The following is a 26799-nucleotide window of genomic DNA, read 5'->3' on the forward strand; positions in this document are numbered from 1 at the left end:
GGTTGAGCCACCCCCTCAATCTGATCCACATTTCCGGAATATTCATAATTCATCATCTTCGATTCCTGACATCTGCCACTGATTGTGCCATCGGGTCGGCTGGATTTAGCCACTCTCGGGAGCTGCGTTAATGTGCTGGTGGGCCAACACATGAACCCCGGCTAGGCGAGGGGGGGGTTGGGGAAGAGGATGGAGGCCAGAGCGGCAGGAGGCTTTCACACTCCTAATGTGTAATTAGGAGCCAATTTGGAGTGCTGCCTTCCTCCGCTGAAATTAGCTGCCTGTTATTAATCGGGGCGACTAGTTCAATGGCACGATGGGCTTCGTGCTAATGTAACACAAAATGTTCTTAATTATGGCTGAGAGACGGGCTGCGGCGCCTCCATTCTGTTCCAGAATAGCGGAACACGAGCAGAACACTTGGAATGCAGCATTTCCTGGGCGATATCGAATCAAGTTTTTATTCTTTCACCCTAAGGATGCTTTCTATTTTTTTAATACAGTCTAGCACTGACATCATATCGAGAATAAAACCCTCAGAGCTACACCGCCCATGAAATCCATTTGCAATGGCTGAATGTCAGCAGCACTTGAATGAAAGATTGTCCATATTATGTGATTACAAGCGCTGGTCGTCCTTTGGAGAGTTAAGTGCTGTGACCCTGACCGCGCTCATCAGCAATCGTGTGCTCCTGACTACACATGAGAATAAATACTTCAGTGCCCATTTTCATCCCGCTTGTTCTTTTTCTCCCTTCCAACCAAGTGGAAAAGATCAAAATGATGAAAATCTATATCCGACTGGAACTAAAAGACAACGGATTGCTGGAAGTGGAACACGTTTCCAGAGAGGGATTAGACAGAAAGGGACATTTGCATGTATCAGTGATGATAAACTAAAGGGAAAGGAATAGTGATGGTCACGTTATATGATTTTGTTCTTTTGGCCACAAACTAGTTAACTTAATCAATATGGTGTAACCACTGCTCGAAGCAGCCGTGCAGTGAACTCCATGATGCCTCATTTCCTGCAAACAGTCAATGAATCCATAATGGCCATCCAGTGACCAGGCATCCAGGCCGTCTATGATGATAGAACTAAAAAAAAATAAAGGCAAATAACTAAAGCTAGTTATATTGTTTTTATTCCTTAGAAGTACATTTATTGCAACTATAAATAAACGGTAATTTATTATTGTACTTGAACACAAATACCGACTGTTTGTGATGGTTAAACACCAGCTTGGTTTCAGTTTTGACTATTGTTTACTTAAAATGGAGACAGATTTTCTCAATTAATGAAAGACTTGGTGCTTTTTGTAATGTTTTTAAATTGCCATCACAACAGGGTTCCTTTAAGTGCAATCATGACCTCTTTAGCCGTTCTGGTGTTTAACAACGCTCGATTGCATATTTATGACTATTATGGGAGAGCCGGTTTTTCCTATAAATATCATCTCAACAGGCCTAAATCTACCAAATGGCTCCTTGAAAAAATTTCCCCTGCAGAACAAGGACCCTACCAGCTGATTTAGAAACAGTCGACACACGGTGAGAGAGCGCGTGAGCGCTAATGACCACTTCTCGTCCATGCAGCTTGATGATCTCACACTGAGGTCATCATACGCTGCAAGGCCGGCTGAGCTTTTTAGTCTTCTAAAAAAAAAATACTAACAGTGCAACTCAAGCGTTATTGATGGAACAGTGAAGAAAACAAATCTTATGTAGGGTCCCTGAGTGAAGTGTTGCTCAGCTTGAAACAGTGTCCAAGTAGCACAAAGAGCACACACAGCAGTGGTTATCAGAGGACACATTTGTTGAGGAAACTTTCACCATATGTGTCAAATAGATATTTTATTGCTTCAATGGCTTAAAGGTTGACTTCTAGATATGACGGTTAAAAATGTAACTTAAACCAAAGGTCATTTACGATGACAAGAGTTGACACTGCTATGGATTAAATCACATAGACCACAATTGATCTCCTAGTGAGCAAGCTTCATGGAATGTGTTCAACTTTGGAGGTTCCACTGTATCTCAAATGCAGGAGGACAAAGTTCTGGCCCAGTGGAGAGAGAATTAACTCCACAGAGAGAGTCCCAAGGGAACCAGATATGCTGGCTTTGAGTGGGAGGGTATTGGACTGTGAGTCTTTGGGGAGCAGACCAGAGGTGACTGATGGTGCACCGAAGCCCGTGTGTGGCACCTGGACAGCCTGTCACAGTTCCAAGTAGACAAAGTGACATTTGACAGGATGGGAGTTGAGACTGCAACAGCACAAGTCAAGACCGGCTGACAGGAAGGATGAGAGGTGTGCAGTTAAACTCAATGATTCCCCCAACGCCTTTTCAATCTTGTCAGCCTCCTCTTTCCTCTCTTTTTCTTTGTCAGCATGACCCTTTAAATAAACCACGGTCTGGAGGAGGCTGAAGCTATCAATTAGAGTCATCTTGATGAGCCCGCGTGGATATTAATCAGCAGGCGTGTGACAGACTGGGACGAGAGAACTCAAACCAGCAGGCTCTTGAATTTCCCGCTCTACATCACTAAACTAAACTGATATCCAATTATGCCCTCTTCGACAACAAGCTAACAGAGCAGCTGCGAGTTGAAGAGTCTGGCCGTGTCAGAACTGGCCGGGCACGAGCTAGCGAAAGCCAAAACCTTGAAGGAGATGTCACGAGAAGGCTGGAGTCAGACGCTTGAGTGAACGATGGTCCCCACGCTTGCCTGAAAGCATGACATTGCCAAAGGGGGGGGGAAAAAACACCATTTTATCATTCAGTGCGATTCGTGCCCTCTCTCCCTGTCAAACATGCCATATGTCCCCGTCACAGGTCGTCTTGCTGCCTTATCGGGTGTGACAGGGCTATTCACACACTGCTCCCAATCAGACACCATCTCCTGCAGGGGAGGGGGAAAAAAACTCCACCATGGCTTGGTGACAGGCTGTCAGGCAGAGGGCAGCAACCTCCACAGGGCTTCGGCTGAGAGGCCGCCCATCTGGGGAAGAGGCAGGGGCCAGGGGTTACAATGGGACGCCCATGTGCCCAAAAACGTACTCTTCCCTTTACCTACTTCAGCCGAAAAGATCGAAAGCTTGAGCACATGAAAACATCAAATGAGCAGTGAAAAGTGTTGTCTTTGGTGACTAAGTCTCACGGCTTGAAATTGACTTGAAATGTCCTGACTGAAGGTTGGAAGAGCTTTCCCACTCTGACCCAGTCAAACATCTCAAGCGCTGGTACAAAAGTAAATGTTTGAAAATGAACAAACTGGTAGTCAACCAGTGATCCAGACCAAACTGTGCTGGACTTTGAACATGACTCCATTTTCAAATTCCAGGTTTACTCTTCAAGCAGAGATTACTGTTTGATTCTGACTGAGAGCATGTTAACGCACTTCTGAAGCCGGCATGTTTCCTTTGGTGCCAACGCATACCCTATGACTTAGTAGCTCCTTAGCTCGACGCACAATAACCCCGCAACCACTGAATACATTTACTAAGTGAGCAATCAGTTGTTTAAAAATCACACTTATCACCCCTGTGATGATATGCAGGGGGGGAATAAATGTGTAAAGAAAGAAGAGCAGTGGGGCAAGGGGGAGAAGTGCTATTACCTGATCTGAGTTATCTCGCACAAAGAAGTGGGATGTGTCACCTCAACTCCTCCGGAAAAAGACGCAAGCCTCCGAGCGCACATTTTATGAAACATTTTCTGTGAAATGATTGCTAATCTATGCAAGAAAGCAATCAGCGGCTCATTCATAATGCATGAGCGACGAGATACCAGTTTTGCAACGCTTTTGGATTATTAGATGTTATCTTGCATGCGGCATCTGAAATATGAACACTCCTACCTGTCCTATTGTAATTACAGGACGCCGGAGGTCTCCCGACAAAGTGGTGGTGAGGGAAGAAAGATGGAGAAAAGTCAGACGGATACGCGTTGCAATGCGAGAGCAAATAACTGAAGATGGGAATATTTGTTTCTAATAGTTTTGTAAATCCATTTGTGCCGTGACCTAAAAGCTCTTTAAATACTGTACATCAGGCTGACATTTTAATGGTCCATCGATCACACGCTGTCGTGTGATAACATTTTGAGATCGTCTCCCCTCCTCCCTGGGCCTCTAATGGTGAAATAAAATGAATCCATTGAATTGGCTGCAATCCCAGTGAAATGATGAGAATCTATTTTAATTTCAAAGTATGAATATGATGGAATTTTGAGCTGCTCAAATTAATGCAAATCAAATTTCATTTAGGATATTTTTGTTCTATAGACCTAAAGTGCATTGAATATATTTTTGTGCCATTTTCTAAACCCCATTTTCAAGCCTACGTAAAAAAAATAGTAAAAAGCTATTTTGTTTCTTTATATGAATAGATTATGCGAGGATTATTGCTTTCACATTATTAAACGCAACCACAGTAACAAAAAATGCATTTCTGGCACAAGAACTGTGATTGCTTGCATAAACTGGAATTCCTATGAAACAATGGATGGATGAATACAACATACACTGCCTTTGATGAGCAAAATTTATTTGCTTTAGGTGAGTTGTCAAGTCAATCAATTGGATAAAACTCCATTCAAATGAAATAATGAAGGGTTGCATAACAGACTGGGAGAACATAATGATTGCTTTTCTACAGCCTTAGACAAATTCCAAGTAAAAATATATGCTTCGTAGTACTTCAACACAAGCCCCCCCCCACAAACACACACACACACACACACACACACACACACACGCACACACACACACACACACAATGAGTCAAGGATGAAGGGTGCTATAAAAATCAATGAGTCTTTTCAAAGGCAACAAGAAAGAAAGGTGCTTTTGTCTACAATTAAACAAGTGTGCTAGTGGCACTGAAGGATGACAGTGTGTTGCAGGTACCCGCTTCACACAATCAATTACTAGATCAATACGACGACATGATACAATTCTGTGATGGAGAGGAAAAAAAAGAATGGCGACTGGAAGTCAAAGTGTGTTAAGGGTTGCAGATGTTTACAACAAACACAGTCAAAAGGGACTATCCACTGTAGAGAGTAATGTGCTTGACATCCAACCAATCAAATGGTTGGAACCTTACAAGAAAAATATGTATTTAAAAGGGTCACACATCTCAAGATGGTTTAACAGACAGGAGAAAGCGAATATGCTATGCTAATGCTATTCTGTCAGAATCATTTTTGTAAAATGTCTTCAGCAGAAGTCAACCCTAAAAATTTTCTTGACAATAATATGTTGTATGCGTTTGTGGAAAATTAGTTAAGCAACAGCAAAATTAACCCGTTTTTATCTATCTCGGGGCAGGAGGCCATTTTGCCATCAACTGAAAATGACATCACAATTGCTCAGGTCACAACCAATCACGTCTCAGTTTCTGAAAGCATGTGATTGGTTAACGGCCAGCCCCAACCTATAATTGTCAAAAGAAATTTTGGTGGTCAACATCCCTTTAAGCAAACCCTAACCCTTATAAACTTGAGCTGCTTTGCCATCTTTTTGTCAAAATACAGTTTTTACAATTTTTGTATAAAGTCAACAACAGGCAAAAAGACTGCTTGCCTCAACCTCTTGGGTTACGTTTCTTTATGTGAAGTCGAGTAAAGTAGTTGCAACACCAATAAACGACTTTTCTTGTTAATTCTTGTCTTAATGGTCAACAGGCCCCTTTAACAAGACTGACATTGTTCATAGCTGGTAGACAGGCTAAGGTTACAGAGAAGACAGTGCTTTGTTTTGAAAGATCACACATTCCAAATGTATGTTTATGCATGTATATATGCAATCCGTAAAAGCGGAATAGCAAAGCTGTTTATGTAAATTGCAAATGATTCTCAGAGCAAGAAGGAATATCCATAACTTACACTTTAAACTCAATGCACTCAGTTCCTTGGCAGTGCACTAAAACCTCCCACCCTGCTCAATGAAAGGGTAAACACCCCCAGGAAGATCATTCCCAAGATCATGACGTTGATGTTTCTTGTCTGGGTAAAATGAGCCCTGCTGAGCAAATTTCTCTGTCCCACTCTGGCACAGCTACTGCAAATGTGTAACATTAAACTGTTGTTTTGGATAATACAAGCTGACAATATATATATATAGTGAGGCCTGTGAGTGCAGAGTCGCACATGTAAACACACTCTGTAGGAAGTCACTAAAACCCCTGTTAGTAAAAGCAGCCGCCATCAGCGACATGCCATGTTGTCACTCAGCTCGGGTTGTGTATTCAAACTTAATGGCTCCTGACAAGCTCTCCAGCCACCCACTGGGGGTCCAGAGGGAGAACATCCCTGGTGAGCATGACCACTCAGCACATTCACATTTTAATCTTCATCTTAGATCAAATGAATTCAACATTTTCAATTTTTTAAACTGCAAAACTGCATTTAACATTAGCTAGCCTGCATTTCTCTGCAGTATCACACTTCTGGGACAGCACCGTTTTTTAAATCAAATCCCTCTGACTCAGACATAAGCATCCTTGACCCCTTTGCACCACTTCCTATGTTATCTGAAATAATCTTACAGCCTCCTTAGATTCTATTCAGAAAGAAAAAAGAAAAAACATCTGTGGCTCACAGGAACAAAAAAAAAAAAAAAAAAAAAAAAGAGTGAGAATGAAAGAGAGCGGAGAGAGGCGCTTCAAATGAAACAGGCTCTGTTGTCTCGCCCTTGCCCCCCCTCCCTCTTGTCGATGCCGGTTCAATTGAAAAGCACAGTGGTAATTAAATTCCAGCAGGGGTTAGGGGCAACTGTGCAGTGTACTGCCAAGGGGGTGTGTGCAAGATTGGGGGCGGTGATGTTCACTGAACATAAAGATGACACAATCCAAGGGGACAGAGGGGGCGGCAGGCAAGAAGAAAGGGAGGGTGACAAATGTCGTTTATTCACATACGTACACCGCAGAACTTAATCTTCATGACATATAAGGGGGGGGGGGGGGGGAGGAAGATGGAAAGTCAAAAACTTGTAAATCCCAGGATGACCTTTTTCCAAACCAGGAATATTCCAAACAGATCCATCATCTGTATGTGCAGCCTTTGCAGTTTATAATAAGCAAAGATTTTGAGGTTGAGAGATGTTCCGAAGACAGAGTATACAATGTTCAGAACACGTCAAGCTTTAAAAGACGTTTTCGGTGAAGCTAAAAACTTGACTTAGCCATGATCATTTTGGTACTGTACAATCAGCGCTGCACTTGGGCAAACATTTAGAAACAGACTCTCCAATAAGGAGAATCTATGGAACTCTATCGCCATCTAGCGGAAAAAGTGTATTACATACAATTATCAGTCGACAAGATGCATGAGTCAATCAATGTACTCCATTTTTTGCTCGGTTCGAAAATGTCCCTTGGTTCACTGGAGCAAACCTGAATATCAAATGTATTCACTCGCACATCCATGGCCATGTCTCAATAACGGTTTAATATTCCTAGAATATCCTCCTTTACAGAGAGGGGGGAATGCACTTGGACACCAGGCCCGCCAATACTCGTTTCCCAGCAGTCAAAGTCGCAGTCTTTCAAGTCCTGAATCGTAGTCTGGACTACCGCGGAGTCTGTTTCTACAAATAAAAGGCAAGTCATGATTGTAGACTGAGAAAGGAGACATAAAAATGATGTGTGAACATGGTAAAAAGTATAGTCTAGACTAGAGAGTCTATTTAAAAAATACATCTATATATATTTTTTTCTAAATATATCTATATATATTTCCCACCCTCACACACAATTCAAACACACGTAAACATACAAATACACACTTTTTGCACACTGTAAATATTTGAACAAAAAAAAATTTAAACATATGTATGGTGGGGAACGTGACGTTGACGAGTCTGCGTGAGTGTCTGGGTGTGAGCTGTGGCTGATAGCAGCTCCGGCATGAATCAATTGTGTTTGCGTTTTATTTTGTTCGGACATCAAATAAATGACTGAAAAGTGTATCGACTGTGACTGTGACACTCTTTTCCACGTTCCAAGAAATTACAGTAACTCCATGAAAAATGATCCTTTAAAAAAATGCAATACAATGGTGTGGTGAATGAACTGTGCAATTGCGGGGGATCACTGTACATTTTTTTCATGACCGTATAAATTGGAGGGGAACCTTCTAGACAAGGACCTACCTGGTCTCAGAAGAGTAATGGCACAGCCCCCTCCCCCTGCGCCTGTTAGCTTGCTGTGCAGACCCCTGGCGAGCGTGACCCGACACAGGGTATCCAGGGCAGGATGTCCTACGCCCATTACATTCAAATGATGCTGGTTGATATCAATCAGCTCCTAGAAGTGCAATGACAAAAACAAACGCTGACACTTCTGGTCGGGTGCTAGTGATGGAGATGAGATGCTTGTGGGGGGGTCATACCTCTAAAATATTGTAGTGCTCTCCTGTGATGGGCTCATTGGTCATCTCTAGGAGGACTTTCTCACAAGTGCAGGAAATGGCATCGACCGAGTCGAGCACCGAGGTCAAAATGGTGGGAAACTATGGGAATTAGGGTGATAAAAAAATTATTAACATTCACTTAAATTAATCCCAGACTTATTTTTAAAGAAGCCAATGAAATGAGAAAATAGATCAATAAAACTGAACTGCGCTCGCCTGATCACAACAACAAGCAGGCTAATGTGTGCACACCTGCTGGTGTCGCCAAGGTAACAGCACACAGAGGTAATGGCTAAGAGTTTAATTTCAATATTTTATGACAGCACTCAATAGCAGACGCTGTAGCATGTGGCATACAAAGGAAATGCCTAGGATATTAATTATGATATCAGCAGGTAGCGCACGGGGGAGGAGAAAACATTTAGTACCTTGTTAATTTTGTCCTTCACCCTGGCAACAAGCACCTTGGTGCTACGTGGCACTTTAGTGTTCGTTAGGAGGATTCTTAATAATGGCACCCTGGAAGACACAAAAAAGAGGATTGAGCTAAATTTGCTCATCAGCCCTGCTGAGAAGACAATTTCTTCCCATCGGCATTCATTTTTGGAGGGAAAATATGCGCTGTGATTTGTATGAACCCACTCTGCGGAGTTTAATCAGTGCCACTACCTGCTCAGTGGTATTATCCTCCCGGCCAAGAACCTCAGCATGCCTCCTGCACAGAAACAAATCAGTCATTGAAGAGATAATCATCTGATGATAATGAACACTGCTGCCGCACGTAATACTCCAGTGATTCCATGAAACAAGTGTCCGTGGAGGCACAAAGGTGTCGCACAATTAGCACTGTACCATATGCCGGGCCTCACCCCATGTCCCTACAGCGTTGTCAACTCCAGAAGGATTACCATGGATGATCATTTCTCCTTGGAAGGCCCAGCTGTTGATCAACTCCAGGTCCTCTTGACACCATCTGCAAAAATGATTCTCATTATTTCCATGATAATCTGCCAGGATGAATAAATTGTTGTGAATATTTATTCATTTTAAAAAAATTGTATTACAGAAGATAATGCAGATAGCAATTGAGTTTTTTCAGCGAAATGCATGTTTGAGGATGCAACCCAAATGTGCCTATGATTTTATTCTCATAATTATATTGTCATTACCTGGCAGTGGGTTCCAACTCTTTGAGAGGAGCGGGAATGGCTCCACTTGCACAAAGCAGAGATGCGGCTAAACACACCGAATAGGCTGCGCTCGAACCCAATCCTGCTCCGGTCGGCAGCTCTGACCACACGGATATTGTAAGGCTTGGCAGCTCACTAAACGTGAAAGGAAAGAAAGTCGCATGTGTGAATAAACCTTTACTACTTTTACAATGGCACATCACAGAGACTTATTTTGCTTGACATCCATGTGTGGTACCAGAATGGAAATTGTACAACTTTTGTCTGAAGGAGAACCCGACCCCCTGGTTTGTTGATGATCTCATGGCTTCATGCCATCCTTTCTATCAAGGTCATTCTTTTGGAAGCCATCACTTCTGGCGAACATGCCAGCAATGTGTCAACGGCATTTAAAGCCCCCGATGACCCGAAACGCCAAAAAAAACATCTCCATCCCTATCTTTACGGATCATCCTGCTTTGCCGTTTATATTTTGATCACGTTTTTATAGTGGCAGACAGACATTTTTAAAAGGCCGTAAAAGTGAAAGTTGAAAAAGAAATAAGGTATCCTCCAGGAAACTGCTCTTGTTATCTGGTCGACCTCCACTTGCATCATCCTTGTTTACAGCTTTGAGTTACAGCAAACACAAGAACTAATTTCAGTTCTCTCACTGGCTGTTTTACACAGCCTGTAAAAGACCACATTTTCACAATTTTTCAGGTTCTACATGAAAAGCAATAACAAGAAAGCAGGGAACCAAGGAAACCAGCCGATATTCCACAGTAAGGATTAGAGCGGTAACAAAGTCGCCTGTGTAAATCCTGAATGTAGAAAAGTCAGGCTTAGCTTCACATTAAAGCCTCAATTCGGAACCGTACCCTGATCCAAACAACGAGAGGTAGATGTAGAGAAACCCCAAGGTGGCCATGTTGCTTGTATCCAGGTTTCCATTCGCTGCACCGACAAAGTCACGCAGTCTCTTGACAAGCTCAGGATCTAGTCGCTTTACGTCTTCCTGCTTGCCTGTTAAAAGTAAAAAAAAAAAAAAAAAAAACAATGCACACAATATTACAGCATGCATGTCCAATATGATTGGGTGTGTTTACTACAATATTGTCAATAGGGAAGGACTGCAAGTTAATATTTAATGTTGCATGAGTTCATTTCAGATATTTCTCGTAAGATTATGGGATGCAAACGTAAAAATGCCAGCTATTTATTTTTGAACTTGGTAGCAATTCCTTACCACGTGACAGTGGCAGAAGATCCTTCAATTCAGAAGCATCCCAACAGAGGAAGGTGTCAATGTTTGGGAGATTGATGCACACTTTACCACTGTTAGTGGCTTTCAACTTCAAGTATGTTCTCAGATTCAAACTCACAGTAAGTGCGACCTGGAATGCATCAGCAAAAAGTGTTAACAAGCAAAAGTGTCAGTAGCTTGCTTCATTGACAAATTACCTTTCCGTGTACAACTGCATGTTCTCCATGAAGAATTGCTTTTCCCGGAGCAGATACGATGCATTCTCTGATGTGCATCTTTTCACAAGAATAAAAAGTAGCCCGTAAAAGCAAGTTGCTACATAGAGCTAACCTAACCCTAACCCTAACCCTTCTTTTGAGAGAAAACAGTCGTCAGCAACTCTAGCTCCAATGCTTTCGTGGAGGATCAACGAAGATTTAAGAACCTTAAAATACAGTAAAATGCAAGTGCCATTACACATGTCGGGCCTCAGTGATGGGGAATAACGCTGCCTGCTAACATCTCGCTCCACACCGCTGACAAAACGGATGACAGCTCAGGACATGTTCGACCAATAATAACCAATCAGCTCATATCACTCCTTTTTTTACGTTGTCTTTTTAACCAATCACCATCCGTGTTTTCGACGACCATCTGGTGAGTTATCCAATCGTGTGATTAAAAAGGAAACGCCCATTAAGAACTACGGAAACCGCGAGAGGACATATTTATCCAACGTTAACAAACATGGCTACCTTTATTTGTAAACCTTTTATTTTGTGCAATTTTTTTAGAAATGTTAGACAAATTAGCGGGCGACAAACATCGTTCATTTGGAGAAGGTTGTAGAAAGTTTATTCTGATATGCATAGCCCCTCAGATGTCTTCATGATAGTTTTCGTAAATGTCGCTTTCGACACACTGATGCATTTAATGTATATCAATATTATCCCTTAATTATGATTTTTTGATCATTTTAACCCTTGTCATCTTTTATTTTCACAGTTACGCAACCGATGGAGATAACAGAGTTCCCAAAATCTACACCAAAACGGGCGACAAAGGTTGTTTTTATTGCAACTTGAGTAAATGAATGCTATATTGATATACATGCTGACCTGTTTTGGTTATTCCTCCTAGGTTTCTCAAGCACATTTACTGGAGAAAGAAGACCAAAGGAAGATCGTATTTTTGAAGCTTTAGGAAACACAGATGAATTGTCATCAGCTATAGGGTAAGAAACATGACAGTATACCTACTGCCTTTTTTGTCTAACATTGATCACATTATATTAAATGTTGCAGATTAGCCAGAGAATTTTGTCTTGAGAAAGGCCATACGTTCACACATCAGCTGGATAAGGTTAGATTTACCTGATTCTTTGATGGGGCATTGGATTTATGACTTTTATTTTTCTTAGATCCAGTGTGTTTTGCAAGATGTTGGCTCCAATATCGCCACTCCTCAGTCATCAGCAAGAGAAAGTCATTTAAGTATATACAGCATTTTTTTACTGTATATGTTTTAACTTAGTAAATGAATTCTGTTCTAACTATATTTTCTGTATGTAAGCTCGGACAAAATTTACTGGAACTCCAATAACAGAGTTGGAAGGTTGGATTGATACATTCACAGAAGAACTCCCTCCGCTGACTAACTTCATTTTACCTGTAAGTCTAATTAGACATCTTCAATAATGTCAGTGTGCTTATGTTTTTTTTTTATTTGACACTTTTGCATAACAGTCTGGAGGAAAGAGCAGCGCATCTTTACATATAGCTCGAACCGTCTGTCGCAGAGCTGAGCGCAGGTCAGTTGATGCACACACACACACACACACACACACACACTCACGTACCCCCATCATCAGTGTGAACAAAACCCTGCCCCTTACTTTGACAGCATTGCTCCAATTGTTCGCTCGGGGGAGGCTGATCCAGACATTGCCAGGTTTTTAAACAGGTAATTATGGAACTGTAGTTAACATCATGCTATCATTATATTTAGAACCTTAATCTGATTGTCAACATTTTCCACACAGGCTAAGTGACTACCTTTTCACTGTGGCCAGATATGCTGCCCTAAAAGAAAACAACAAGGAGATCATCTACAAAAGACCTACATAATGCTTGATTATAATAAAACCCTTCATGGATATTTGAGCGGTACATTCATGTGCAATTTATTTTTAATTATACGTTGAAATCCAAACTTTGATGAATCTTTATATACATTCAGTGAGAATACATAACTTTTCAAAATTGACATCCACTTTCATCATTTAAGTATTGGAATTAATCTTCTGCAAGTATTCAATGAATGCACGTCAACTTAAATCAAATTTACCATTTTTTCCTCGCCTGATTTTGTGTTTAAATTCATGATATTGAGGTTTAAATAGTAATGTGGTTCCAGTTTGACCCTTCCTCACAAGATTTGGCACCAGCCCTGGCTCTTCCAGGAGAGACTGCTCCCCCACGCTATGAGAGACAAATTGCGGTCATCGTAGGGTGGATAACGAAGAGAAGTGACACATTCCAAGCGTGTGCTTCTTAGCAGACATGACTTCCTATGAGAGAATGTATCAAAACTGTAGCGGCCATGGAAGGAACCAAATCCACTGGCACCTGTCCCATAAACAGAGAAGTTACATTTGATTTATCGTCCGATTGTTTAATAACGCATCCAAACTCACCAACTCCACCGAAAGGAATGGTAACCATCAGACTCTGCAGGATGCTGTCGTTGGAACAAAAGCTTCCACTAGAAGTTTCAGTCATGACTCTTGTGATCACCTGCGCGGGGGGGGGATACAACCACTTGAGAATGTACATGGTACAGGTTCAGGTCAAAGGTCACTGAACTTGTATGGTTGAATTTGATTCACACACAAAGTTAAGACGTTGAACTGCCAGTCTTAAAACATTGTTTTTAGAATGGGACAACAATTGCAGGGGTTTTTTTTCTGACAATATCAAATCGTATAAGTCATAGAAATTATAAATATTAAATCTGATGAATTTTTCTTTTTCTCCAAAGGTGTTTAATAAATGGAGTCATTGCACTCTAAATTTACTCCAAGGCATTGTCCGTCTATGATTTTTTTTTTTTTTTTTTTTGCACGGATCAGTGTGCTTGGCTAAATTTGATAAAATAAAAAAAAGGTTGGTGGGCCACAAACTAATTTAAACAGTGTTTAGCGTTTCTATTCTCTAGTTTTGCCTCATACCTTGCTGTTGTTGGAATACACATACACACAGAGAGGTTTCTCTCGTTTGTTGATGAAGGCAATCGCTTCATCCACATTGTTCACAGAGAGAATTGGAAGAACCGGGCCAAAAACGTCTTGTTGCATAACAGGGTCTGACTCATCCACTTCAATCAAAATTGTTGGGGCTTTAGACAGAGCAGAAACAGTTAAGTAAAAAAAAGAAATTGACAGGATCCAGTTTTATTTTTGTGTGGGCTCTCACCAATGTACTTCTCTGCCTCTGTCACCTGTCCACCCAAAACAACCTTGCCAGATCTCCATAACAAGTCTTTCGTACGGTTAAAGATGTCCAGATTGACCATGCGGCAGAAGCTGCTGGATTCTCTGGCATCAGGACCATAGAACCGCATCAGGCAGCACTTGAGTGCCTGGACCAGACGGTTTTTTACCTCCGAATGGCACAGGATGTAGTCGGGGGCCACCAAGCTCTGCCCGGAATTGTGAAATCGGGCCCAGGCAATGCGCTGGGCTGCGATGGTAACATCGCAATGTTGGTCTACGTAACATGGGTTCTTCCCACCCAGAACGAGGGTGACAGGTGTCAAACACTGTGCTGCAGCTTGAGAAATTCGAATTCCTTCCTCTCTGGTTCCTGGATTTTATCATACATTGATTAAATACTGTATGCCATTGATTATTTCAAGATGGGATGTATTGCATCACTGCACTTGTCTTACCAGAAAAGAAGATATGATCAAATTTAAGTTCCACAATGTCGGCCAAGTCATTGGTGCCTACAAGAATTACATGGAAGCATTCCTTGAGAAAAACAAGAATTGTAGATCATTGATATGAAATATGGTGTGATAACAAAGTTAACAACAATAAATATGACACAAGCAGCACTCACATTGTCCAAGTAGGAGGGGATGAGACGATGGAGAAGCGCTGCTGTGTGAGCCGTGCACACCGAAGGACTGATGATAGCACAGTTGCCTGACCAAAATAAATCAAATCATGCGTGTTTGTAAAATAAACTGAAATGTGTAGAGCGTGGGGGTACCTGCCGCAATGGATCCCACCAGTGGCACCAGGCACATTTGGACTGGACTGCACCAGGTCCCCATGATAAACACAACCCCCAGGGGCTCGTTTACCACAAGACACTCATCCAGACTGGTGGACTGAGGCAAGCAGACATGTCGAAAGATGGTCATTAAAACTGGAACTTATGAGGCAATCGGTTGAGACATCTAAAAGGCTAAAGAAACTTAGCGTCGCCTAGTTACAAAAAACTGCTCTCAATGGCCTCCAAAATGTACGTGAACATAGGGCCAACTTAAAAAAAAAAAAAAAAAGCCTTTTTTGTTTTTACTTTTATAATAAAAAATAAAAAAAACAATGATAATTTGGGATTTATTTCTATAAATTATATATATTTATCATATGAATTAAATAATCAGTTTTCTCACATGAAGTGATATTAAGCTTTTCTATGAACAGAAAAAGACTTCCTATAAAATCCAAAAATTTACAGGGATTCACTTTAATATGTTCAGAGGTTGAAGTGGGCATGAATAAGTAATGTTAAAAACCTTTATTTAATTTAGCTTATAAGATTGTCCTGTTGAGTTCACATGTGGACTAAGAGGAAAACACAGTTTAAGCCTTCAACAGTGCAAGGCAACGTGCATATTAATCTTCTTTGACGAAAGAATGTAGCAATCCGATGGAATGTTCCCCACTAAAATGTCATGTAATTCATTTGTAATCCCAAAATGTTTTTCATAATAGCAAAACAGTCTCACCAGGTTTTTTTCCACATGCTGTGGCTGCATCCACTTCCTGAGGTTGTCAATGGCATGAAGAGCCTCGTTTTTTATTGGAATCAACTCTGACACAATCGTCTCAAATCGTGGCTGGTTCAAGACGGGAGATTTCAAAATGTAAAAGTCAGTTCTCACTTTAAAAAAAATAATAATAAATCACAACCCCCTCACCTTGTGAAGATCCCTTCCAAGAGCATCCACAAAGTCACACTCGTGTTCCTCCAGCATTCGCAACACAGCTTCCAACTGGGCCAGCCTGAAGTTCTCCTTGATGCTGCGCTTGGCTTGGAAGGACACCCGGGCTCTCTTAAGCAGATCCTCGCACTGCAGCGGGTACGTCTTCAAGCACGGCTCGCCTAACCTGGTCCTTCAACATCCAAAAGCCAATTATTACCTCAACATCCACCATCAGAGTCAACCTTCAGACCAAAGTGATCCAACTCTACCTTCTGCACGTTAAACGGCCATTCCTTTGGCATGCAGAGCAAGCCTTTCCTTTTGCACTCATGTCTACTCTACTAAGATCTCCCGTGCTAGACTTTCTCATTGTAACTGGTGAGATTGAGAAGCAAAATCCCTACTCGCAGGGAGGCATAGTGAAAATCCTAAAGCCCTCCAGCGAGTCAGGTGATGCGCTCTACCAAGGAAAGCTCGGCTACAGTTGACATCACATGCATCTTACTCACTCACTACAGAGCAATAAAACTTTTAACTCACCTTCGTAGAGATTTGAACCAGTTGGCAGGTGAAGGACTCGGCGGGTCGTTCATGCTTTTGGCGTTCTGAGATGTGTGGGCCATGGTAGGACTGGAGGAGGTTCTGTACATTCACAGCGTAATCCACATTATTCAAGAAATGTTCCCAATGTGCTTCTCGGGCGTCTTTCCCAATCGGACTGCGGCCTGTTTTTATTTTTTTGGTGTTTGCATGGGGTGTTGCTCTCTCACACAGCAGCTGCTTGCAATCAGACATAATGGATAGGGGTCAAAAATAGTTGGTGACCTTTGGAGCAAATAGTTTATATAATACCGGTGTGCATGATTTAACAAGAAAACATATCTTACATACATGGACACATTTTACACAAGATTCGCTCTTTGTACACATTCCATAGTGCAGTCATCTCGAAAGACACTTTTAAGACAATTTGAGTCTCACATGAAGGAGGAACAATGTCTCTGGGCGTGTATTTGCATTTAAAGTGGGTTAGATGTGTTTTTTTGTTTTTTGACATCATTTTTTTAGTCTCTTGTGAAAACAAACTGCGCTTCTGTATTTAATTTTGCATGCCTGGTTAAAATTAGGAAATGCAAGTCCACTTGAAAGGTACATGACATTTTTTGCCAACCAGCTCTACACAATATTTTGTAAGCATATTACCAAATTTAATCAAATAAAACACTGAATAAGAATACATTTACATAAATATGAAAGAAAAATATTTTAGGACTTCAAAACATTAATAAAAACAATCATTTTCTGAGGTTATCGACTTACATTAGATTCAATTGCATAGAACAGGTTGACAAAAAAACAAAGCCATTACTCACACAAAAAAAAGGCAATCGTATCTTTTGGGTATATCGGTTGGTCACTGGGGTGGTATCTCAAAGGTAATGTTTTTGAGAACATCCTCTTTAGGAACCTAGTCAAATTATTAGAACTAGGTACAGTAAGTCTACATACAATGTTCAAATGCCAGGTTTGTGTGATTTAAAAAAATGTATGCAATAATTTCAAAACGTTTACGTCACTGAATTATTGGTTTTTAGATTTGAAGTCAAATTAAACAGCTGAGAAATTGTGGTTGCACAAGCGTGTACAGGCACACCCTCTTAGAATTAGGATGTGGCTATATTCAGAATTAACCAATAACGCTTATACTCATGCGGGGTCAGCACAAGCCTGACACTATTTAATTTATACAATTTCCAAGCCACCCCTCAATTAAATTGTACAGGTTATAGGTTACCTTATGGTGAAAGCATTTTTTAAAATTATTAATCTTGATCTCCAAAACCTGGCATTTGAACACGTCTGGGCATATTTATTATACCCACTGCAAATTGGGGTAAATCTGATTTTGTGTCACAGAAATTAACTCTTGTGAACCACGTCTACTTAGGTAAAGAATCTTTTACCTTTAAATCCAAACTGTGTTATTTTCACTCAAGCTGCTGGTTATTAAAAGTTCACCTATATGGTAGTAGATAATGACAATGTTTTTTTCTTTTTGCATAACCACAGATTTGGTTGAGATGTTATGCTTACTTTTAGGACCTTCCTTTGAAAGCTGCATTTCTATTTCTGATAAAATGACACTTAGCCCTAAAATTTACCCAACAGCAGAACAACTTCCATGACACTACCACCCAGAGGAACATCAAGCCACTTAGGCCGATGATCCAGTCCATGACATCACGTTGAGAGGCTTGTTAGAACCGATAATTCTTCGCAAGATGGCTTAGAAAGTCCATGGAGAGCATCGTCAAAGCCTCAAGACTATGTTGTAGTCGTTATAGTGGTATTACAGTGGTTGGGTTTCAGAGAATAGGCCCAGTCCTTGTTTCTATGGCTTGTTTCCAACATACAACATTATTGGTTTCACTTGTAATCGGTAAATAGGTCAAGTTGATAGCGAGGGAAAGATGGCGATACATGAGGCACTCAGTTATTTAAAAGGTGTAGTGAGCAACGTTACGGTTTTCGAGCATGAAATACAAAACCGCAGTTCATTTGAGACGTGACAAGACATTTCCAGGCCTTTTTCTCATGGGTAAAAGTTGCAAAAGCAGACATCACTTCTGTATTAAAAAAAAAAAAATAGATAGCCTGTGCCTTTAAGAGAAAGGAAGTTAAAGGAGATCAACACAGGACGGGGAAGCCCTCCGTTGTGGAGGCTGAAGACAAATTGCATTTATCAAGGCAAAAACTCATTAGAGCTCATTTGATACCCTCTCAAAGATGCTTGGATACCAAAGTTCAAAATTGTAAGTGTATTACCGATGCATCACGTTGTTTTCACGCATCAGATGCCTTGCATTGCATCTGTATTGCTTTCCAGTTCTCAAATGGTGAGAGTGTTCAAGCTAAAAAATATCATGTTAAGCCTGAGAAACTGAGATCAAGTAACTCTAAAAATGATTTGATGCAGTTAAGTACGATATACGACCTTAGATTTTGAGATTTGTATGGCAAGGGGAAATGCAGAATTAGATTGTGCTGCAAAATCAGCATCCCCCTGTTGCTGGAAGGGAGTTAAATAGTAATCCTGCAAGTTTGTTGTCCTTCACGACTCCTCTACTTTTGTGGGAGATTTCCTCAGACGTGACAGGCTACCACGTAGCTAAACAGTTTTGCTTGGTTCAGGCAGCCTCATCCTGGGCACATTTGTCCTTTCGCGACACTTGTGCGTTACGAAAGCTCAAAGCCGGTGTTCATACTGATGGCGTAGCGTAGCTTGTCACGCAAGATGCTCTTTTTGCTGTAGTTGGGGAGTTTGAGCAGGTTGAAGCATGTGGAAGAAGTGGGCAGTCTACCACCAGGCTCCTTTTTACGGATTGTGAAGAAGCCTCGGAGCACGCTGCCAAGAGTGTCCCCCGTGTCCTGGCCACAGAAAATAAAACATGAGAAAGAAAAACAGACTGATTTTGACAAAATTTTCAACATTTTTTAATGATATACTAACGATTGGAAAGTTATAAATCAAATCCAGTCAATACCTGTTTATCTTCTCTTTTTAAAATGTATTCAAAGGAGAGCAATTAAGAATCCTACTTTAAATAAAGATGTAGAAACAGCCTGTCATTAACATTTCAGCATCATTTATACATTTCCTTTGGAAACAAGTCACCTGGCATTTGATTAATGTGAACAGAAAAAAACCTCTGCTTGTTTGCATGAATTATTACCATCTGCTAAACAGCAAAAAAAATATGCAATATATTAGCCAACATTTTTGAAAGATCATTTTTGAATCCCATCGGCAGGTCTCCAATACAATACATACATGTATATGCAACCTACTTGTATCACTAAAAAATAAAACACATCGGACAATAAGAAAATCTGCAATGATTTCCAAAACCTGCTGTAATTTTCTTGACCACTCCCTTTTTCTGTACAGAAATAAAACTGAGCAACAGTCTCACCTGATCATCTGACACTTCCACACAACGGATTGAAAAAGGTGGCTTGAGGTAGGCAAAACCTAGGAGAGGAGGCCTTGAGCAGCTGGTAACAAACTACACAAGAGTAAAATGAGTCCAAGGTCACACAGTATGAGACAAATGAAAATGACTAGAAATGAGCTTACTTTGAGGAACATTGCCCTCTCCTCAGCCGTGAAATCACTGGACAAGATGTCCCACAGCCAGATGATAACACGATGGCTGCTATGAAAACCTCCGTAGTAGACGGTGTGCTTCCTAAATCATACAGACAGCAAGGCCACAATTTAGAACGGGAAGAAAGTCAAATTGTGTGCTCCAACTCCAAAGCGCAACACTCTGGAGAATGTGAAATCGTGCCAGGATAGAGGAGGGTGAAAATGAAGTACGCACTTGAGGTCATCCAAGTCAATTTCAGCATTGTCTCCCGAGACTAGACGCTGAACCTCGGGTGTGGAAAACATGTGCAACCATTCTGGGTTAATGATGCTGCGAAAGCCTCGGATGAAAGCTGCCGTTTGCTCCTTAATCTGAGTGTGCATCCGGAAGTGAGCCATGAGGTGGATGTAGCTGAACCTGCAGATAAAAATGGGTCAAACTACGATCAGAGAATCAACAGATTTTACGTTTTGAAACTTTGATATTGACTGACGTACTTATTTTCATTGGTGACTGGCATGGTCTTGCCTCCAGGTATCAACTCGTGACAAACAAGCTGTATGGAAAAATATAGCAATTCATTCTGGATGAAGTTGCCCACAGGTCATACAATTTGAAATCCTCCAGAAAAATATGCCTTTTAAATTTCCAACATCAATAGCTCTTGATACGGGAATTAAGAGCATTTTATTATTGATAATATCAATATTCCACTGATTGCAGTAATTCTCCACACAATTCTATGAAGTTTTTCAAATTTCAGTCATTTCTTATTGATATTATTATTATTATTTTTTAATCTAATAAAAAAAATAGTGTACCACCTTAGAGATCTGTTTCAAATCCTCACCTGTCCCATAACATCTTCGTCATAGGATAAAGAAAGTCCCAGGTCTCCCACATCTCCATCATAGCGCTGGAAAACATGGATAAAAATATAAAGTATTATGTAGAGACTGATCCACAGCACGTGAGGGGATAAAAATGTACCATATGACAATTCAAGATTTAGTAAACCTTAATGGAGGTGAGGTTCTTGTAAAACTCTGAGTCCAATGAGGGCAGCTCATCAATGGAGCTGTAAAAAGTGCTGTGGTGATGACCCAAAACTTGGCTGAGGAAGAAGGAAGCAAAAGGAACATCCACCACAATGCCCTAAACACACACAAACGATGCCAATGTTACACAATGACCCAAAATGAAACAAATCCATGGTGGGATTCCTTTGTGCGCCACAAATACCTCATAAATGGCTTTCCCTAACATCTTCCCCACAAACTCAAATAGCTGCAGATGGTTCTCGTGGATGTAGGAAGTAGGCGAAGGATAAAGCCTCTCATTTCCACTCGTGGTCTGAGACAAATACGAACAAAAGCAGAGTCGGATTGAAAACAAGATCTTAAATGTTTGATTATTATTATTATTTTTTTATGAATGAGTTACCTTGAATAGGTTGAGTGCAGGGTTGAACACTTTCTTAATGATCTCTTCAAGAAACTCTTTAAACACACCATCTTGATCGATACCCGCTTCATCCACTCCCAGGTCATTCACAAACTTCACACGAATGACGCCTTTTATGGAATTCACAGGTAAACGGCGGAGCTGGTCGTAGCCATCCTAACATATTGGCGCACACGTTAATGGAAACGGCAGGAACATTACTCATCATCCATCCCATTTGTGTCCATACCTCTAACATGCGTGAGCGGCGAATGGTAATGTGCGTGACGTGCGGCGAGGCGGAGTTGGTTTCTATTAAGCCAAGATTCTCTTTTTCCTTAGTGACGATATTCCGAAACAGCAGCACCCTCTGAAATAGTCAGAGGGCAGGCAACACATTAGTGCATGCAAGATGATAGGAGAATATTTATTTCGTCACGGTTATACTATATTCCAGACCCCTGCGTAAGATACAATAACAATAAAAAGACAGTAATAGGATAACTCACATTTTTATGAGGAATAACATGTGGGATATATTGCAGTATCAGCTGGGCTCGCTTCTTGCCTTTCTCAAGTTCTTGGAAAAGCAGGCTTGGTTTTAAGTCTCTGAATGCAGCAGATGGAGGATGAAAGAGATTTTTAAATTAATCCCCGTTTTAAACATAGAGGCACATTCTCAGTTTGAATTTACTTGCGTAACCAGTGGTCATCAAAGGTGAATTTTCTCCGGCAATCACGTTCGTAAAGCACCATTAACCATCCGTGAACGCTGTGGAATAACTCCAGTTTCTCCCCCTTTGCGTTCTCTGTTAGACACACGAGAATACGTTTTGCAACCCCAATGTTAAACATTTTCAAATTGAAAACTCTCTCAGTGTGTGAAATCATCTTTCGATGGGGATTGAATTATTCTTACATTTGTATTGGCAACTTGATTGATTACGTAATTATTTATGTATGTCCATTTTAGCAACTTTATCACAATTCCAGACAAAAACATTTCCACGTCCATATGAATGCACTGACAAAACATGGGATCACTCACCGAGGATACCGTCCCATATCATTTTGTACACAAAAGTGTTAAGAAACGAGGAGATAGTGATGAGCTCCTCTATTTTAAAGGAGGTCTGTTCTTCGTAGACTTCGATGTCATCCAGAATTCTGAAACACATTGACAACAACTCGTGAACACGTATGATTCAAAAACCACAGACTAAAACAAATGACAAATAATTACGTGATGAGGTGCCGTGAACAGTCACAGAAGAGCATGAGCATAGCCAGGAGCCGCTTGGACTCTTCAGTGTCATTGTTGAGACACTCCATAAAAAGCTTGAGGCCTCCCTGTGGGCCCAATTCACAGATAAAAGCCCACAACTTGGGCAGGAGGTCATCGAGGTGCGTCAGACCTGCACGTTGAAACGCAACACAGCGACTGTCCCGTTACAAGCCTCCAAATAGTTCAACATATTAATCGCCGGCCGGTGTACTGACCGGTGAGAATCTGTAGTCGTATTTGCGTCAGTGTGGAAAGAGCAGTTTGGTAGAGCACACAAATGCTGCACACCTTCTGAACTTCGGCAGAGTCCACCCGCTTTCCCCCGACCGGCTTCAAGATGTTTCGTACAGACGCGGACTTCTGAAAAGCTCGCTTAAACAGGCCTATCAGTAGAGGACAGCAATTGATTTCCTCATCCATCACACTCACCACCAAAAAGCACGGATTTGGATTTGTGACCCACTTTTAACTGGCAGGTTATTTTGCGATGTGCTAGGTTGTGCAGGTGCGGGACTGAGCTCCTGACTCTCGAGCTTCTTCGAGAGGACGTCACTGAAGAGGGTCCGAATGACAGGCACGCCCCACAGATGCTGCAGTTGCTTGGTGACCAGTGGCATTGATTCGTTAAGACTACAAGAAACAGAGCAGCAACACGCAATCAGTGGACATGAAATAAAATCAGTAAGATTCACTTTCAAGGTAAATCTAAACGTGGATTAAAAATCCGTCACACACCCATAATCTACAATTTGGGAGAACCAGCCCAGGACTGGGTGCCAGTGGGTGAGGTTGGACTTCTTTTGGGACACATATCTCTGGCAGTAGGACAGCATGTCAGTCAGGTCCTTCACAAAGCGATTGGTCTCCTCCTCTATGATTCGCTCATTCAGGAAGCCCAAGTGAATCAGGTTACCTAAATTAACACAGGAGGAGGAGGGAAGTGAAGTATTCTCTCACCTAAAAGTATCAACTGAGTCAGCAGAATAGCTCAAATGCTGTACCTAATAAGCAGAGTGTGTGGCTCCCCTCGAGACACACACAGATATCAGAACACTGCTCCTCACGGCTGAGAAGAAGGATAAACTTCTTTAGAAGGCCATGAGTCTGGATCGACGTAATACACTGTTGGGAGAGAGCGAATTTTTAAAACCTGTGCATAGCAAGTATATTATTGGCATTGTTCATAGTTGACTTCGTACCTCTGGGGTGAGCTTACACAGGTGCGAAGTCACAGCTGGAACTGACATAACGTGAATGAGGAATGATCTGAGCAGGTTGTCTGAGAAGTGAGCAGCGATGACTGGTCTGAGATTAGACAAACAAAACAGAGCAGAGCGGATCAATCGAGGGCTGCACAATTCATTAAATTTCAATCGTGATCACAAGTTTGGCCGCCACTTTTTCATCATGTGCAGCCGGCAGGTGATGTTTTACCTAACACGATGAACACTTAAATCACGATTACAATAGTCGTTGAAGTAATCATTATCATTTTGACCATAAATTGTGCAATCAATCTAGCCCCCCCCCCCCAAACACTCCATTTGAACTCACCCACCTTAGTGACAAAGTAAATATAGCTGTTAAAGTGCCTTTTGAGAGAGCTGGTTTCGAACGAGCCAAGCCATTGGTCAGCAAAATCTGGAGGAAAAAAAAAAAGTCCTTCGTGTCAAACTGTTACAAATTAGTAAAGAACAGAAATGAGAGAGGATACATTTACTGGTACACTTGCACAAGATCCACTGTATAAAAAAACAAACAAAAACAAAACCTGCAACCTTTCAAAAGTTTCAGTCATGCAGTTTTGATTAATACCTTTGTTATTATCATTATACTATGTTCATATAAGACCAAATGGTGACCGAATATTTAGAATTTCTTTCGTAAATTCTGACTGTGATACCGAACCTGTAGTGTTGAATAGAATCCCTTTTGATTGAGATGACCCATGATATTCTCACAGATTCTCATCAAAGCAGGTCGGAGAGCTTCTCCTAAAACAGAGGAGGAACAAACTCCATGATGCTTGACATTATCAGATAAAACATTGCTCGTGTGGCTCCTGACCTACCTTTCCCTCTCACAATCCGCCATGTTGATGTGTCTGTGAAAGTGACCAGCATGGTGAGGTAAAGCGTTACCAATTTGTTGTCCTGCATAATATCAGGCTGGGAATCGTAAAAACAAAGACATCATGTAACCTAATTCCATCAGTATTGTGCTTATTTATCTTTAAGCCTGTACAAACCTTTAAGTTCTTTAGTAGTTGACAGCAGGTCCACAGAACATCTTTAATTTGTTTCAACCAAGGGATTGTAAGATCTTTGGAGAGTGCCAAAGACACATACCAGACCTGAGAGACAAAAGTGAAAACAATCAACATGATATAAACTCACATCAGGTGATTCGGCAATGAAAAGAGCACTAAACACTTACTTTAGGCTCGTTTTCAACTTCCATGCTGGCAAGAATAGCCCGACAGAGCTTTTCAAACCTCTGTCCAAAAAGTAAAATTAAACATCAAACACAGCCCATAAATTGAGGTAGTTCAAATATTAGAAACCCCCATTATAATGATGTATTGCAGTTCTATAGTATCACAAGCTACAATAACAAATTAATCAAAAAAATGGTCATTATTTTCATTGTAAAGCTATTATCAATACAACTTTTGTATTGCTGTATTACTTAATGTGATATTTGTGGCTGGTTGCTGTACTGGATATTTATCAAATAGTAAGATGTCACAAAGACCACACTACTCTAAAACTATTTTAAAAAAACATGTTCTTGGTTATACTCACCATCTTATCCTCCAAGTGGTAAATGAATAGTAATTTACGAGCAATTTTAAAAATTGAAAGTGCATTTCTTTTTGTTGTTGCAGCTGAAGACTCAAAATAGTCATCAACATCTTTCCTGGTGAAATAGAAAATACAAATATTAACTTAATGCAGGAGATATTTTGGAGAAGCAGGGTTTGTTTTGCAAGTAGCCAATAGAGTAAGGAGAACCTTATTTGTTTCTGGAGTCTGCTGCGACATAAAAATCGTCTGACCAGGGCTTGGATGAGGATTGCTGCTCTCTCTTTCTCCTTCTGCCCTTTCCTCTCCTCCCTGGCTTGCCTGGCTTTATCCAGGAATTCAGACTTCGAGCTTTGGGGTGCACCAAACATTCTGCACTCTAAGGAAGAGGGCATTCTATCGCTTACATTTTGCAGACTGTATTCTACAAAGTATAGCTATTGATGTCGATTCACAACATTTACATGCACTGCATAATTTTCGTGATAAGATCATTTGCGTGCCAAAAAAGCTCACCTGGTGCTACACCTCCATTATGATGATGTTGTCTTCGGGGTCCGAACAGCAGCAAAAGCTGATTAACGATGTGGACTAACTCGTCATCTCTGGATAAACGCGCTACACACTGATAAAGTAGCTGAAATAGTTAGCATCCGCGGCTAGTTTGAGAGTCTGCATAAATATTGTCTTCCAGTTTAGCTTCTCACATTGTTTTGTTGATAGTTATTATAATTTCGAGATGACGGCTAATCCATGAACAACGACAGTCTCGAAAACAGGAGATACGTATCACTTGAACATGTAAACAATGAGAGGCGAGCCCCGCACGACCAGAAACCATTAATGCACGGTGTCGCATTGAATTGTGTCCGTGTAGCATTCATCTACCAGTATAAAAAATTTACCAGTGATATTTATCTAAAAGCAAAATGATCATATGAAAACTCCAACTCGGTTTATGTGCCCGTGAATAATAATATTTATTGAAGTATTATAGGCTTAAGGACAATCCTGTACGATTTATAAACGTGATCTGGTTATAAATCGAAATGGTTTAACCAAGTCAA

General features: G+C 41.0%; 4 protein-coding genes across 5 annotated transcripts in view; 1 reads left to right on the forward strand and 3 right to left on the reverse strand.

Moving 5' to 3' along the window:
• Positions 1–11410, reverse strand: part of fam222aa (family with sequence similarity 222 member Aa) — an 88319-nt gene extending 76909 nt beyond the window's left edge. Inside the window, exons 1-9 of one of the 2 annotated variants that reach the window (XM_068650079.1) lie at positions 11051–11410; positions 10836–10983; positions 10468–10612; positions 9587–9742; positions 9287–9390; positions 9087–9132; positions 8846–8936; positions 8397–8516; positions 8158–8311 (exon numbers count right to left, since the gene is read on the reverse strand). In XM_068650079.1, coding sequence (XP_068506180.1) covers positions 8158–8311; positions 8397–8516; positions 8846–8936; positions 9087–9132; positions 9287–9390; positions 9587–9742; positions 10468–10612; positions 10836–10983; positions 11051–11128 — 1042 coding nt within the window. In that variant the 5' untranslated portion in view covers positions 11129–11410. Of the gene's footprint in view, positions 1–8157; positions 8312–8396; positions 8517–8845; positions 8937–9086; positions 9133–9286; positions 9391–9586; positions 9743–10467; positions 10613–10835; positions 10984–11050 lie in introns of those variants that run through there. The other variant, XM_049762105.2, reaches the window with a different exon arrangement.
• A 121-nt stretch (positions 11411–11531) lies between these two features.
• On the forward strand, positions 11532–13000 carry mmab (metabolism of cobalamin associated B). The gene is made up of 9 exons (XM_049762106.1): positions 11532–11674; positions 11838–11896; positions 11973–12066; positions 12137–12194; positions 12253–12325; positions 12405–12502; positions 12578–12642; positions 12735–12794; positions 12874–13000. The coding sequence occupies exons 1-9, from the start codon at positions 11580–11582 to the stop codon at positions 12956–12958; spliced, it is 687 nt and encodes a 228-aa protein (XP_049618063.1). The 5' UTR covers positions 11532–11579; the 3' UTR covers positions 12959–13000.
• On the reverse strand, positions 12990–16821 carry aldh3b4 (aldehyde dehydrogenase 3 family, member B4). Its single transcript, XM_049762103.1, has 10 exons — positions 16590–16821; positions 16044–16239; positions 15852–15962; positions 15107–15227; positions 14954–15039; positions 14781–14862; positions 14306–14695; positions 14062–14228; positions 13528–13627; positions 12990–13459 (listed from the first exon to the last, which is right to left on the reverse strand). The coding sequence occupies exons 1-10, from the start codon at positions 16697–16699 to the stop codon at positions 13260–13262; spliced, it is 1563 nt and encodes a 520-aa protein (XP_049618060.1). The 5' UTR covers positions 16700–16821; the 3' UTR covers positions 12990–13259.
• A 54-nt stretch (positions 16822–16875) lies between these two features.
• On the reverse strand, positions 16876–26586 carry ube3b (ubiquitin protein ligase E3B). The gene is made up of 27 exons (XM_049762102.1): positions 26249–26586; positions 25943–26111; positions 25733–25847; positions 25365–25424; positions 25177–25281; positions 25000–25096; positions 24837–24922; positions 24487–24569; positions 24128–24233; positions 23930–24050; positions 23664–23841; positions 23392–23558; positions 23144–23311; positions 22887–23058; positions 22692–22810; positions 22338–22452; positions 22153–22252; positions 21894–22013; positions 21644–21820; positions 21443–21553; positions 21218–21355; positions 21051–21116; positions 20698–20756; positions 20435–20617; positions 20188–20299; positions 20024–20116; positions 16876–19478 (listed from the first exon to the last, which is right to left on the reverse strand). Exons 2-27 carry the CDS (start codon positions 26101–26103, stop codon positions 19287–19289), a joined length of 3204 nt encoding a protein of 1067 aa, XP_049618059.1. The 5' UTR covers positions 26104–26111; positions 26249–26586; the 3' UTR covers positions 16876–19286.
• Between the last annotated feature and the right edge of the window lie 213 nt (positions 26587–26799).

This window comes from Syngnathus scovelli, chromosome 3 (genome assembly GCF_024217435.2).
Source record: "Syngnathus scovelli strain Florida chromosome 3, RoL_Ssco_1.2, whole genome shotgun sequence".
Classification (NCBI taxonomy): Eukaryota; Metazoa; Chordata; class Actinopteri; order Syngnathiformes; family Syngnathidae; genus Syngnathus; species Syngnathus scovelli.

Bases quoted from the DNA above. Each gene is read 5' to 3' on its own strand.
- mmab (XM_049762106.1), top strand. From the start codon at position 11,580: ATGGCTACCTTTATTTGTAAACCTTTTATTTTGTGCAATTTTTTTAGA. The intron at 11,897-11,972 runs GTTGTTTTTATT...TATTCCTCCTAG, and splicing joins CACCAAAACGGGCGACAAAG to GTTTCTCAAGCACATTTACT. The intron at 12,067-12,136 runs GTAAGAAACATG...TAAATGTTGCAG, and splicing joins GAATTGTCATCAGCTATAGG to ATTAGCCAGAGAATTTTGTC.
- aldh3b4 (XM_049762103.1), bottom strand. From the start codon at position 16,699: ATGTACAGAACCTCCTCCAGTCCTACCATGGCCCACACATCTCAGAAC. The intron at 15,963-16,043 runs GTGAGGGGGTTG...GTCTTGAACCAG, and splicing joins TTGGAAGGGATCTTCACAAG to CCACGATTTGAGACGATTGT. The intron at 14,863-14,953 runs GTGAGTGCTGCT...GTTTTTCTCAAG, and splicing joins TCCCCTCCTACTTGGACAAT to GAATGCTTCCATGTAATTCT.
- ube3b (XM_049762102.1), bottom strand. From the start codon at position 26,103: ATGTTTGGTGCACCCCAAAGCTCGAAGTCTGAATTCCTGGATAAAGCC. The intron at 24,051-24,127 runs GTACGAAGTCAA...CTCTCCCAACAG, and splicing joins TGTGTAAGCTCACCCCAGAG to TGTATTACGTCGATCCAGAC. The intron at 22,014-22,152 runs GTGAGTTATCCT...TGACTATTTCAG, and splicing joins ATGTTATTCCTCATAAAAAT to AGGGTGCTGCTGTTTCGGAA.